The 11,999-nt window shown below is 41.7% G+C and overlaps 2 protein-coding genes across 2 annotated transcripts in view; one reads left to right on the forward strand and one right to left on the reverse strand.

Moving 5' to 3' along the window:
- Cyp4x1 (cytochrome P450 family 4 subfamily X member 1) overlaps positions 1 to 10,391 on the reverse strand; it is a 140,859-nt gene extending 130,468 nt beyond the window's left edge. The window contains exon 1 of the mRNA XM_087214876.1: positions 10,369 to 10,391. The gene's annotated coding sequence lies outside the window, so the exon portion shown is untranslated. The remainder of the gene's footprint in view (positions 1 to 10,368) is intronic.
- On the forward strand, positions 1,057 to 5,019 carry LOC147827312 (cytochrome P450 4A12A-like). Its single transcript, XM_087214879.1, has 4 exons — positions 1,057 to 1,189; positions 2,387 to 2,451; positions 2,606 to 2,682; positions 4,890 to 5,019. Exons 1-4 carry the CDS (start codon positions 1,072 to 1,074, stop codon positions 5,002 to 5,004), a joined length of 375 nt encoding a protein of 124 aa, XP_087071005.1. The 5' UTR covers positions 1,057 to 1,071; the 3' UTR covers positions 5,005 to 5,019.
- Positions 10,392 to 11,999: the final 1,608 nt, after the last annotated feature.

Below are 11,999 nucleotides of genomic sequence, written 5' to 3' on the forward strand. Positions count from 1 at the left end.
AAAGAATTGAAAAAAATCAGACCCCCCCAAATTCAAAGACCCAATTCAAAAATGGTCATCTGAAATGAACAGACACTTCTCAGACAACGAAGTAAAGGCAGCAATTAAACATATGGAAAAAAGTTCAACATGACTGGTCATTTGAGAGATGCAGATGAAAACAACACTGAGATTCCACCTCACCCCAGAAAGAATGGCTGCTATCAAGAAATCAATGAATAACAAATGCTGGCAAGGGTGTGGGGAGAAAGAAAATATTCTCCATTGCTGATGGGAGTGTAGACTGGTGCAACCACTGTGGAAAACAGTATGGAGATACCTCAAAGAACTAGGGCTAGAGATCCCATTTGATCCAGCTATTCCCCTGTTGGGTATTTTCCCAAAAGGATAAAAGAATCATACCACAGTGATCTATGTGCACCCATGTTCATAGCAGCACAGTTTGTGATAGCTAAAACTTGGAAACAGCCCAAATGCCCATCAACTGGAGACTGGATAAAGAAAATGTTGGTTTTTTATAAAATAGTGTACTACTCAGTCATAAAAAATGAGAAATTAGAGATGTTTATAGCTGAATGGATGCATATTGAGGTGATACTCTTAAGTAAAATAAATAGGACACACATGTAAATACCAAATAGTTTCTCTAGTGTGAGAGACTGAAAGTGTAAATAAGGACTAAAAGGTATAATAGATAATGTAAAATAGGAAGAAAAGGGGCAAAGGGGAAGGGGAAGTGGGAGGGGTAGGTGAAAGGAAAGAATTGAATGGAATTAATATGAGAAAATGGGAAAATGGAAACAAAGTCTTTGTAAATAGGGAGGGATGGAGGGGTTAAAGGGAGGGCAGGAGAAGGGGCAAAAAATAAGGACCAAGAGAGTATGTAAAGTTGTGTATTTCCAATGATGAATGTCATTATATTGTATACCTAAAACGTACCAATGAAAGGATGTACAAAAAAAAAGAAAGAGATCAGAGAGCCCAGACTCTCTGGTAGGGAGATGGTCTTAGATTGTCCAGGCCTTGCCTGCCCTTCAAGATGAGCTTCATCTCAGGGAACACCTGGACCAGATGCCCTATACCACCATGTGCATCAAGGAGGCCCTGAGGCTCTATCCACTGGTTCAAAGTGTTTCCAGAGAGCTCAGCAAACCTATAACCTTCCCTGATGGACACTTTTTACCCAAAGGTATAACCTTCCCAGAATCACCTAAGCTCTCCCCAGGGATAAGATGTGTTTCAGCAGTTCTGAACCTTGCTGGGTCTTTCTTTATTGTCAGTAAATGAATACTTCTTAGTCACAGAGCACATTTTTCACATGTAGGACATAAGCCTAAATGACCTATAAAGTTCCTTCTAATTCTGATATTCTGCATTGCTACTATCCTAAGCTTCTCTTGTTCTTTAGCTAACATTCTTTCTTCTGTAGAATCCATGGTCTACTGATGCTGCAGTTAGTGCCAGTTTGGTGGTAGTGACATTCTTTGATTCTAATACTCTTGATTCCAATTCTACAACCCAACACTGCATGATTTGTGAACATACCTGTCCTTCATGTGTCTTCATTGTCACATCATTTTTATCATCCTCTATATCTGATATAATACATTGAATACTTGGTCAAAAAAGTGTGCAGAACTACATATACAGGTCAGTAAATGTGATGTGCATCCTAACCTGTGGAAACTTCTTCACAAAGAAATGCTAGCCTTTAGATTTTAGCCTCTAAAATTCTATTCCCTAAGATGTAGAGGATGGCAAGAGAATCACATAGGGGCTGGGGAGATGTGGTTCTTGCCTTGAGTTGTGATATATGATCATTGAATTCCATGTCATGGGTCATATGTGGTCCAGTCACTGAGAAACCCTCAGGTTGAAGGCAGAAGGCAGCTGAGGACCACATCTAAGACCCCTGTTGTGGTAGCAAACCACCTTTTGCTTCACACCCTCATTAGGCATGAATGTCAGCCCTGCCACATCCTACCTGTTGGATCATTGACAATTCCTCTCTGAAACTTAGTTGCCTCATCTGGAAAATGGGAATATAACAATGCTTTCCTGGGAGGGTTGTCGTGAACACTGAATGAATGAATGTATGCTCCTCAATGGAAACCCTTTATCAACATAGGTTCTCATTTGATTTATTCCAAAAAGTAAGGTCCAACTCTTTCTTCCTTCTCTCTGAGTCATACTTTTCTGCTCCTCACCTGTGCTCAGGTAGTTTACCAAGTCCACCTATATCTTTTGCAGCAGGATCACCCTGCTCAAAATGATGATTTGTGGCACTCAGATATTTTGTGCAGGCATGTTCCCTGCTGGGTGAGGGACCAGGAACTCACCCTATGAGCATAATCAGTCTTATCTCTGTCTCCTACCTACTGCCTAGGTATCCTGATCTCACTCTCCATTTATGCCCTTCATCACAACCCTAAGGTGTGGCCAAACCCTGAGGTATGAGGTCCCTGAGAGGAAGGCGGGTGAGGGAAGGGGATGATTTCAGGACCAACACCTCTTCCTACTCCTTCCCCTGTGTTTACTGTCCCCTTGTGATTTGAAAGAAGGGGTTTGACCCCTACCTTTCCTGGCTTTGGTTCTCTTTCTGCAGGTGTTTGACCCTTCCCGATTTGCACCTGATTCTCCCCGACATAGCCACTCCTTCCTGCCCTTCTCAGGAGGATCAAGGTGAGGTGTCCTGTGCGGTAATTGGGTAATAGGGGATGAGGGTAATACCTGTAGCATTCTCTGCTGTTTGTGACCTCCTATGCCTACAAATGACATTTTCAGATACACCCTTCTTTGTTGGTGTTGTGGAAAAGAAGCCTTGTGTGGATGTATCTGTGCACAGAAGAAAGGGGACATTTTGTGGAAAATCACAGAGACCTTGGCCCAGTGCCCTTCCCAAAGGCCAGCCAAATCTGTGTCAGTAGATATTACATATTCCAGTATGTCCTGGTGCTTTCCTCAAATTAGAAATATGGTTTCAGGAATTAGAAATTCTCCTGTAAGTTTAAGTTCAGGTGATGTGCTTTCTCATCACCAGGAACCTCAAAGGGTAGATTCTTCTCACACATTCTCAATCCAGCCACTACCCTTTACAGTTTATTCCATGTTTCTCAAATCACTGCAGCAAGTGATTAGTCTGCCTGGGTTTATTTTCTGGGTGCCTGCTATCTGCCAACTCTTCAGTCAGATTTTGAAAGCTTACAGTAATCCATCAAAGAAAGTTTTACAACATATTGGCAGTCTCTCCCAACACCATTTTGACTGCATGTTAATGATCACATTCTTCTTACAACTTTCCCAGTTGTCAAAACTGGACAGATGTAGTAAGATAGAAATACCTTGAAATTACAGTTAGACCCAATACAGCCCAAGTTTGCATACAAAGCATTAAAATGGGGACAGTAAACTGCCTTTGACAGAAAATTACTATTTTGTATATACTATATAGAATTTGAGAGATTCTTGGTGTGTGAAATAAAAAACACAATTGAAGTAGCTGCTGACTTGGACAAACACACTCCAAAAGGTCTGCTGTGATAACCCTCAGAGGCTACAGGAATTGTTTAGTAGGATGTAACTTACTCTAATCTTTATAAAGAAGTAATAGAAACAGACTTTTCTCAGTCAATACCTCTATGAATTCTTCAAATGGGGAAACAACTTTCATACAACAGGCTTTAGGAAACTTGTCCTTTCAGAAATTGACTTTCTACAAATTGCTTTTTAAACCCAAGACTTGAGTACTTCCTCCTACATTGGCTGCAAATCATATTGCTGCCACTAGAGGACAGGAGAGTACTAGGTAACTCAATTTTTAGAGAAATTTCTTACATTATTTTAAACTCAAGTAAATTGAATTCTTTACATCTAGTGAAGTTAATTGATTTAATTCAAATATACAAGAAGGTTTTAAACCAGCCTCTGTGTGCCAAGTCCTATACTAGGTAAGAGGAACACAGATTGATGATACCATCCCTCCTTTCAAGAGTTCAGTCAAGGGCAAAAATGTGTTCTACAGAAGGAATAACCATGCTTAAGGCGAACATCATTCCTTCCATTATTCTTTCACTCTTGGTGGGATGTTCCATGTTCCCAGCACTGTCTCAGTCTCTGGATTGCGATGTGTCCTTAAATAATGGACCAGTGGTGCCACTAGGGGCCCAGGAAGGAGAGGGATAATGGAGCAGGGTTGAGGACCAACAAGTCATTTGCCTGAGCGTTAAGGAAGTACAGGCAGAGGTGGAGGGAGAGCATGTTCAGTGACCTCAGCAACATGAGCTGAGGTAGAACATGGTGCTGCACAGGTAGGAGGTAGGTGACACAGCAGACATAGAGGATGTGGATGCAGCTGAGCTATTTGGACACTGTACTGACTGATGGAGGACATGGAGGAATCAATGTGAAAGGAGGGGATGCAGGGACACCAGAGAAGTCTAGGATGAAAACACTGAAGAATGCAAAAGGGACATTTCTGGAATGCAATTAGAAGGATACAGAGGTGGGTGGCCTGAGGCTGGAGAGGGAGTCAGGAGCCTGACCACTGAGTGGGAGGCACACGGGGCTGCAATCTGCAGGTACCCAAACCGATGCTCCCTAAAAGAGGTTCCTCATTAACATTTGACTCCTCTCGGAGGAACTTTCTTGGATCTCCTAAATGAAATAAACTAATACTTAACTCTTAAAATGGCTCAAGAGATCAGATTGTACCTCTTGCCCTGGAGAGAGAGAGAGAGAGATTCCATGCCTGTGAGAGCAGAAGTAGGCCGAGGGTAGCTCTATCAAAGGTCAGGAGAGAGTAAACCAAAGCTCTGGGCTGGGGCTCAGGCAAACCACCTCAGAACAGGGTCTGAGGCCATATCTCATTTCACTATCACTGTCTGGCCCAGGAACTGGATTGGGAAACAATTTGCCATGAATGAACTGAAATTGGCTGAGGCCCCCACCCTGCTCTATTTTGAGCTACTGCCAGATCCCACCAGGGTCCCCTTCCCAATTCCGTGACTTGTATTGAAGTTCAAGAATGGGATCTACCTGCATCTCAGGAAGCTCCACTAACCCTAACCCTGGTTAGTCAACAACAGGCTCTGAGTGTCTCTTGCCTACTCTCCTGTCTTCCTGTCATCTGCTCCTGTCCACAGCCTGTCCATTCATCTGCTTTCTATCTGCTCACCTTCCTGTTGTCCTGCCTCCTTTCTTTCTGCTGTTGTATCTCTCACCTTTCTTTAGGCTTCCTACCTGCTTGCCTGTCTACATGTCTCCCTCCTGGCTGCATCTGTGACAGGCTATCTAGGCCCTCTAACTGTTTTTTCCTTTTCTGCCTGCTGATTTTTCTCTGTGTGAGCTTCCCACTGATGCTATAAACAATTACCACAACCTTTGTGGTTTTAAGTAACAGAAAGCTATTCTTGTATAGTTCTGGAGCTCAGAAGTCTGAAGTGGGTATCACTGGGTGATGATCCAGTTGTTGATGTGGTCAACCTCTTCTGCAGGGTCAAGGAAAGAACTTTTTCACTTGGCTTTCCACTCTAGTGTTTGGGAATCATGGAAAGAAATGCATGGAGACACAGAATTTGGGTGAAAAAACAAAACCTTTACTTGCAAGCCAGCGAGACCACCAGAAACTCGTCTGATCAATGTCCACCCATCCTTTGTTTTAACATTTCCTTTTATATTTTCTTTTAGCCATTACCTCATTCCTGGTGGTCTTAGTCAGTAAAATTTCTGTTTCTCTTTTACAACTAGTTCCTGTTAATGGTTCTAGTCACAGACATATAACAAACAGATGGCGCTTAAAGCACATACATTGTAAACTACCCGAACATTTCTACTTTGCTTTTCTCCAGGTTAAATGTTACCTACAGCTAGGTTACAGGTCAAAGGTTCAGTTAGCCATTACCTTAAATAATAAGAGTTACAGGAAAGGTAAATCTTACAGGAATGTATTACTCATTCTACTTCAGCTACCTTAGTAACTAACCTATAGTTTAAATTTTCTCTATCATTCCTCCCTTTGTCTGCTTTGGGATGATTCTTCTATCCATAATATGTCTTATCTAATTTATCTAAATTTCTTATTAGCATCATTTGATAATGTTAAGCAGCAGCAATATGCTGATGGATAAATTTTGAAATCCACTAGACAACACAAGGGCCAAACATCAGCACTAATATGATAACAAGGAGAGGGCCCAAAAGGGGTCCTATCCATGTTTTCCATCCTTTCCAAGTGAAATCAATTCCATAAAATGGCTCTCCTGTACCAAATTCATTATCAAGAGTCTTAATTCGATCTCTTAATTTATCCAGTGCTTCTTGCATTATACCAGACTTGTTCACATAATAACAACATTCTTCACAGAGGAATAAACAGGTTCCCCTTTTTTGAGCTGTGAGCAAATCAAGAGCTCATCTGTTCTGCAGCACCACATGGGCTAGAGAATCTAGCTGAGTCTCTAGGGCTTGGAGTGCATCTTGGATTTCTTTGAGGTCTTTTCTAATCTCTTGTCCTAATGAAATATACTGTTTTTGTCCTAGGCCAATGGCTGTTTCCCCCAAAATGAGACTGTGGGTGATTGCAAGTCTGGTTAGGATAGGTAGCACTACCAGGCCTCTCTTTGTTTGAATTATTTGCACCAGGGAAGTGATGCAAAGGCAAAAGAAGGCATCTTTTAAATCCACACAAGTAAACCATGCTGCTTCTGGGGGTATCAGACCCAACAAAGTATAGGGGTTAGGGACCACTGGGTGCAGCATTACTGTTCTTTCATTTATAGCCCATAGATCTTGCACTGGCCTATAGTCCCCATTGGATTTCAGAACAGGCAGCAAAGGGGTGTTCCAAGGTGACTTACATTCTCTAATAAGTCTGAATTACTTTAATCTCATGATATGAGGTTTAATTCCAATTTGAGCTTGTCCAGACATCAGATATTGTTTTACAGCAATGGGGGCCGAATTGTCTTTTAATTTTATAACTATGGGTGGATGATTCTTAGCTAAGCCTGAGGGCGATTCTTCTGTCCATACTCCAGGGAACACAGTTCTTAATTCTTGCAGAGCCTGGCAAACATCATCCACATTGTAACACTGCCATTCATCCTCTCTTTTAGTTGTTACCATCATGATGAGATCTCTTCCTGGGTCTAAATGCAGAGATGCATTTCCTTGTTGGGTGAAAGTTATTGTAGCTCCCAATTTAGATAATAAATCTCTTTCTAGTAAGGGGATAGGACATTCTGGCATATACAAGAATTCGTGTTTCACTTTATGTCCTCCAATTTCACATGTCCTTTCATAGCAGAACTGGCACTTTTCTGAAATTCCAGGGGCACCAATCACTTGGATGCACTCTCCGCTCAGAGGGGCAACTGGAGCTGTTACTACTAAATGTTCTGCACCACTATCCACCATTAAGGACATATTTTGGCCCCCTATCTTTATATCAACCATGGGCTCATAGCAGCCTAGCTGCATTGAGCCTGATCTGTGTCAGTCATTGTCTTCCATCACAGGCAACAATGTGACAGTATCCTTCCTTTCCTTCAAGTCCTGCTTTTTCTTTTCTTTGAGCCTTGGGCACATATTCTTATAATATCCTTTCTCTGTAATATGCACACTGGTCAAACTCTAAGTTCTTGCACCAAAAACCTTTCTTCTGTCTTCCTTCTACTTTTGTTCCTTGTCTTTCTTTTTCTGTCTCTTCCTTGGCTCCCATAGCTACTGCTATATAAGGAGCTCTCCTCTGATCCCACTCATCTTCCTTCCTGGCTCTCTCTTTCTCCTTCACTGTCTCTCTATTCACATACACTTTCCTAGCTAATTGGAAGAATTGCATTATATTCATGCCTTCCCAAGTCTCCAGCCTTTGGATTTTCCTTCTAATGTCTGGTGCTGACTGGGTTACAAAAGCTGTATTAATTAGCTGGTGATTTTCTGGAACTGCCAGGTCAAATGGTGTGTACATTCTGTAGACCGCGCAAAGCCACTTGTAAAATTTCTCAGGGCTCTCATTTGGCTCCTGCTGGGTCTCTGACACTTCAATCATATTAGTAGGTCTTTTACTTGCAGCCCACATTTCTGCTAAAAGGGCTGTCTGATAATTTCTCAAGTTTTCCTGTCCTGCTTGGGTATTGGGATCCCAATATGGCAGCACATTCACTGGGAATTGCTGTTCATGCCAAGCATCTGGATTCTGTGTATCACCTGGCATTCTAGTGGCATTAATCTTTTTAATTTCTCCTAAAACTCTCTGCATTTCTTTAGGAGTTAACAAAGTTCTACAAAGTTTTTATACAGTCATCGCAATTAGGACAATGGGTAGCAAAGATGGAATCAAATAATTGAAGCATTTTGGAGGGGTCCTGGGAGAGAATAAATGACTTTTTGCTCTAGACCTAGCCTCCTTTTGTCCTTTTTTAAGTCAAATCTCAACTATCACATCTTGGTCTGACATATTTGTGCCTTTTCCCAACAATTTTTTCTAACTCACTATAAAGGAGGAGGTCATATTGTAACCTGTTGGCTTTTAAATTCTTTGAAGATGACCAATGTACACATATTAGTAACATACTTAGAATTTAACCCTTTGATGACAACCAATGTAAACATATTTAAACTTTTCATAACAAACTTGAAACCAACAAACAAGCATACATATTTTCTTGATAAATCACTTTCGCACATCTTTTGACATACCTAAACCTTCTGGTCTTGAATATTTTTTTATCTTTCTAACAAGACAAACATACAAAAATTTTTTGTATCAAAATTGCATCTCTTTTACTTACAGCTTTTTAATTTTTTTAATCTCACTGTAGACCTTTTGTTACAAACTTGTCTTTAGCTGTTAAAATTTTAAAGTGTCCCTTTTCTGTTCTCAGATTGTTACACTTTAAATTTGGTTGGCTGCCAATAGAACAGTAGTGACCTTGAGTTTTTTATCAACAAAGTACGGAAAAGAGCAAGTTAACCTTATAATTACAATGGAAGAATTTGCAATGTGCAAGAAATATTTTAAGCATACCAGTTAAACATCAACTCAAACTGAAACACAGATACATTTATCAATTAGCTAAAATTTGTAACTTGATTTCTCTTGTAAAATTTCTTACTTTCTCTGGCTTTGTTTTATGCCCTTCAGAGCTTTCTTAGCTGTTTTCAACCCATTCTTTATTTTCTCTTTTCAATTTTTTTTCCAACTTGAGTGCAAGCCCTATTCGATCCTCTCTAAGTCTGACCATAACATGCACCCTCTGGTGCTCTAAAGCCAAGCAGTTCTCATGTTTTTGTCCCCACCTCCTCCACACCTGTGAATTTAGCAACTCAAAAGGAGGGGGGAAAGTCTAAATTTTCTTGGTTCTGATCTGAAAGGACTGGTTCATTTCCATCATCATCCTCTTTCTGATGGAAGACCAGGATATTGTTTTTTGTTTACAGAGCACACATATGAAGCCAAGGAGGCATTCTGTGGCACAATTTGAGACATAAATCAATATAGGGAAATTGATCTGGATGTTCCAGTCCGGGGGTGGTGGTGACTGTTAGCCAGATGAACCAGACGAGACCTTCATCTAGGGCTCTCTCAGTTGGCCAAGCTGGGTAAAACGTGGGCCATTCTAACTCACAAAAGGCTCTAAGTTTTTGGGGTTTCATCTTAATACCAGAATTTCCAGTAAAACCTTTTTTAAAAATTCTTAAGCATGCATTTCAAAACAGTAGGACGAGATGTTTCTGTCCCCATGATCAGCCAATCAGAGTGTTGGTGTGTGTATGGGTACCCTTGTACAGAGATGCAAGATAAACAAAGGTAGGGGATCACTCGCTTGCCTGCCTGGCTGTGGGCCTCTCGGCCACTTTAAGGTCCTTTCAGGTTAAGGTGGGCTTTCACTTAAGCTCACCATTGTGCCTTTGTTAAATGCGACCACACACAAGTTCTGCAATAGGCCACACACAAATTTTTTGACTCAGGGAGGACTCCTTAAGCAGCGCAAGTAGTTCCTCCCTTTGTCTTGTTCAGCAGCTAGTTCCACTCACTCTCCAATCCAGAACTCTTTCACTGACACAGTTATTCAGAAGTTATCACATTCCCTCCTGGTGACCCCCCCCAACCATAACCAAAGCAAATGAAAGAAGCTACCTCCCCAGATGGCAAAGCACAAGTGGTGATCAGGCCCCTGCACTATTTTTGCCAAAAGTTCACAAAGTGAACCAAAACAAATGGGAGGAGCTATCTTCCTAAATGGCAAAGCACAAGGGATGATCAGGGCCCTGTGCTGTATTTGCCCAAAGTTACAAAATAAAAATTCAAAAAGTGAAACTAAAGTGAAACCAAAAGTTAGCAACTAGGGGGTTTCTGGGGTTTCTCACCCAGCCAAGGAAAGAGACAGAAGAGACACCAACAGCAACAGCCCTCCTTCTGTCATCTTCTGTCTCGGGTTTGAGTGATCTACAACTGGTGAGCGGGTCTCTGTGTCCTGTTGGGGAGCCTGGGAAATTAGTCCCAGGGGCGCGCCTTTCCTCTCAAGGAGACAGACATCCACTCCCTCCAGTGGAGTACAAAGGGCCACTTCTTTCCTGATTCCCAGTCAGGGAACCAAATGTTCTGGAATCGCAGAAAGAAATGCACGGAGACACAGAATTTGGGTGAAAAAACAAAACCTTTACTTGCAAGCCAGTGAGACCACCAGAAACTCGTCTGATCAATGTCTGCCCATCCTTTGTTTTAACATTTCCTTTTATATCTTCTTTTAGCCATTACCTCATTCCTGGTGGTCTTAGTAAAATTTCTGTTTCTCTTTTACAACTAGTTCCTGTTAATGGTTATAGTCACAGACATATAACAGATGGCGCTTAAAGCACATACATTGTAAACTACCCGAACATTTCTACTTTGCTTTTCTCCAGGTTAAATGTTACCTACAGCTAGGTTACAGGTCAAAGTTTCAGTTAGCCATCACCTTAAACAATAAGAGTCACAGGAAAGGTAAATCTTAAAGGAATGTATTACTTATTCTACTTCAGCTACTTTAATAACTAACCTATAGTTTAAATTTTCTCTATCACTAGAGATGCATTCCTTGCACTCCTTGGAGATGGTTCCTTCTTTCTTTAAAGGATAATTTACCCATCTCAAAATCCTTACTTAACCTTTCAACCTTTAGAGTTCCTTTTGACATATGAGATAACATATTCATGGGCTTCAAAGTTGAGGCTTTGGACATCCTGGGAAGACATTATTCAGCCTGGCACTGTCCCTCCCCAACTATCACCTGATTTCCCCATCAAAAATCTCTCCTGCATGGTCTTTGTGTACCTGTGTGTCTCTCACTCAAACCTCTCCATCTCCCTTCTCCCTGCAATAAATTTCCTAATGACACGTGGAGTGTGTTGTTCCCTTGGAAGGATATGACAGGGAAAAAGAGGCAGAGGGAGAGGAGATAAATCCCTTCTGAGGAGGGAGGAGATGACAAGTGGACTGCGGTACCAGTACTTCTGCCTGGCCTTATGCAGCCCACCCTCTTTGGGTGGCCTCATACATGTGACCCCTCATTCCCCATACTAGCCCAGGTGCTGAGGCTCCAGTAGTTGAGTTTAGACAAAGAAAGGGCTTTTCTCTGGGACCTCAAACATAGAAGCTCACATCTGTCAAGGAAAGAGACAAGGCCTCCATTATATTCAAGGACTAACATTCCCTGTACTAGATTTTTCAGTAAAGGTTCCAGCTAGAGCCTATCTTGAGAAGAGCAGGAAAGCCTTCAGGTCATGGGGATCTCTGGGTCTTGCTCTTCATTCAGATGAGATGTGAGAAGAGAGTCCATCCTAGCCATGTCACAAAGTCACCTGTCAGCCTCCCTCATATATAGGATGTAAAAGCTCCTCAGGAGACTCAGAGAGTGGACAGCTGTCTGTAAGAGCTGGGAGGAGCCCATTCTAGTGGGAGAGGATGTCAGAACTCAAGCAGCTCCTCCTCCATAGGACAGCCCCATGCAGTCTCCCTG

The sequence above is a fragment of the Heterocephalus glaber genome, unplaced genomic scaffold, assembly GCF_053883595.1.
Source record: "Heterocephalus glaber isolate CG9 unplaced genomic scaffold, H.glaber_assembly_v1.0 deba00001451, whole genome shotgun sequence".
Taxonomy (NCBI): domain Eukaryota; kingdom Metazoa; phylum Chordata; class Mammalia; order Rodentia; family Bathyergidae; genus Heterocephalus; species Heterocephalus glaber.

Bases quoted from the DNA above. Each gene is read 5' to 3' on its own strand.
- LOC147827312 (XM_087214879.1), top strand. From the start codon at position 1,072: ATGCCCTATACCACCATGTGCATCAAGGAGGCCCTGAGGCTCTATCCA. The intron at 2,452-2,605 runs GTATGAGGTCCC...CTCTTTCTGCAG, and splicing joins AGGTGTGGCCAAACCCTGAG to GTGTTTGACCCTTCCCGATT. The intron at 2,683-4,889 runs GTGAGGTGTCCT...TGTCTGGCCCAG, and splicing joins CCCTTCTCAGGAGGATCAAG to GAACTGGATTGGGAAACAAT.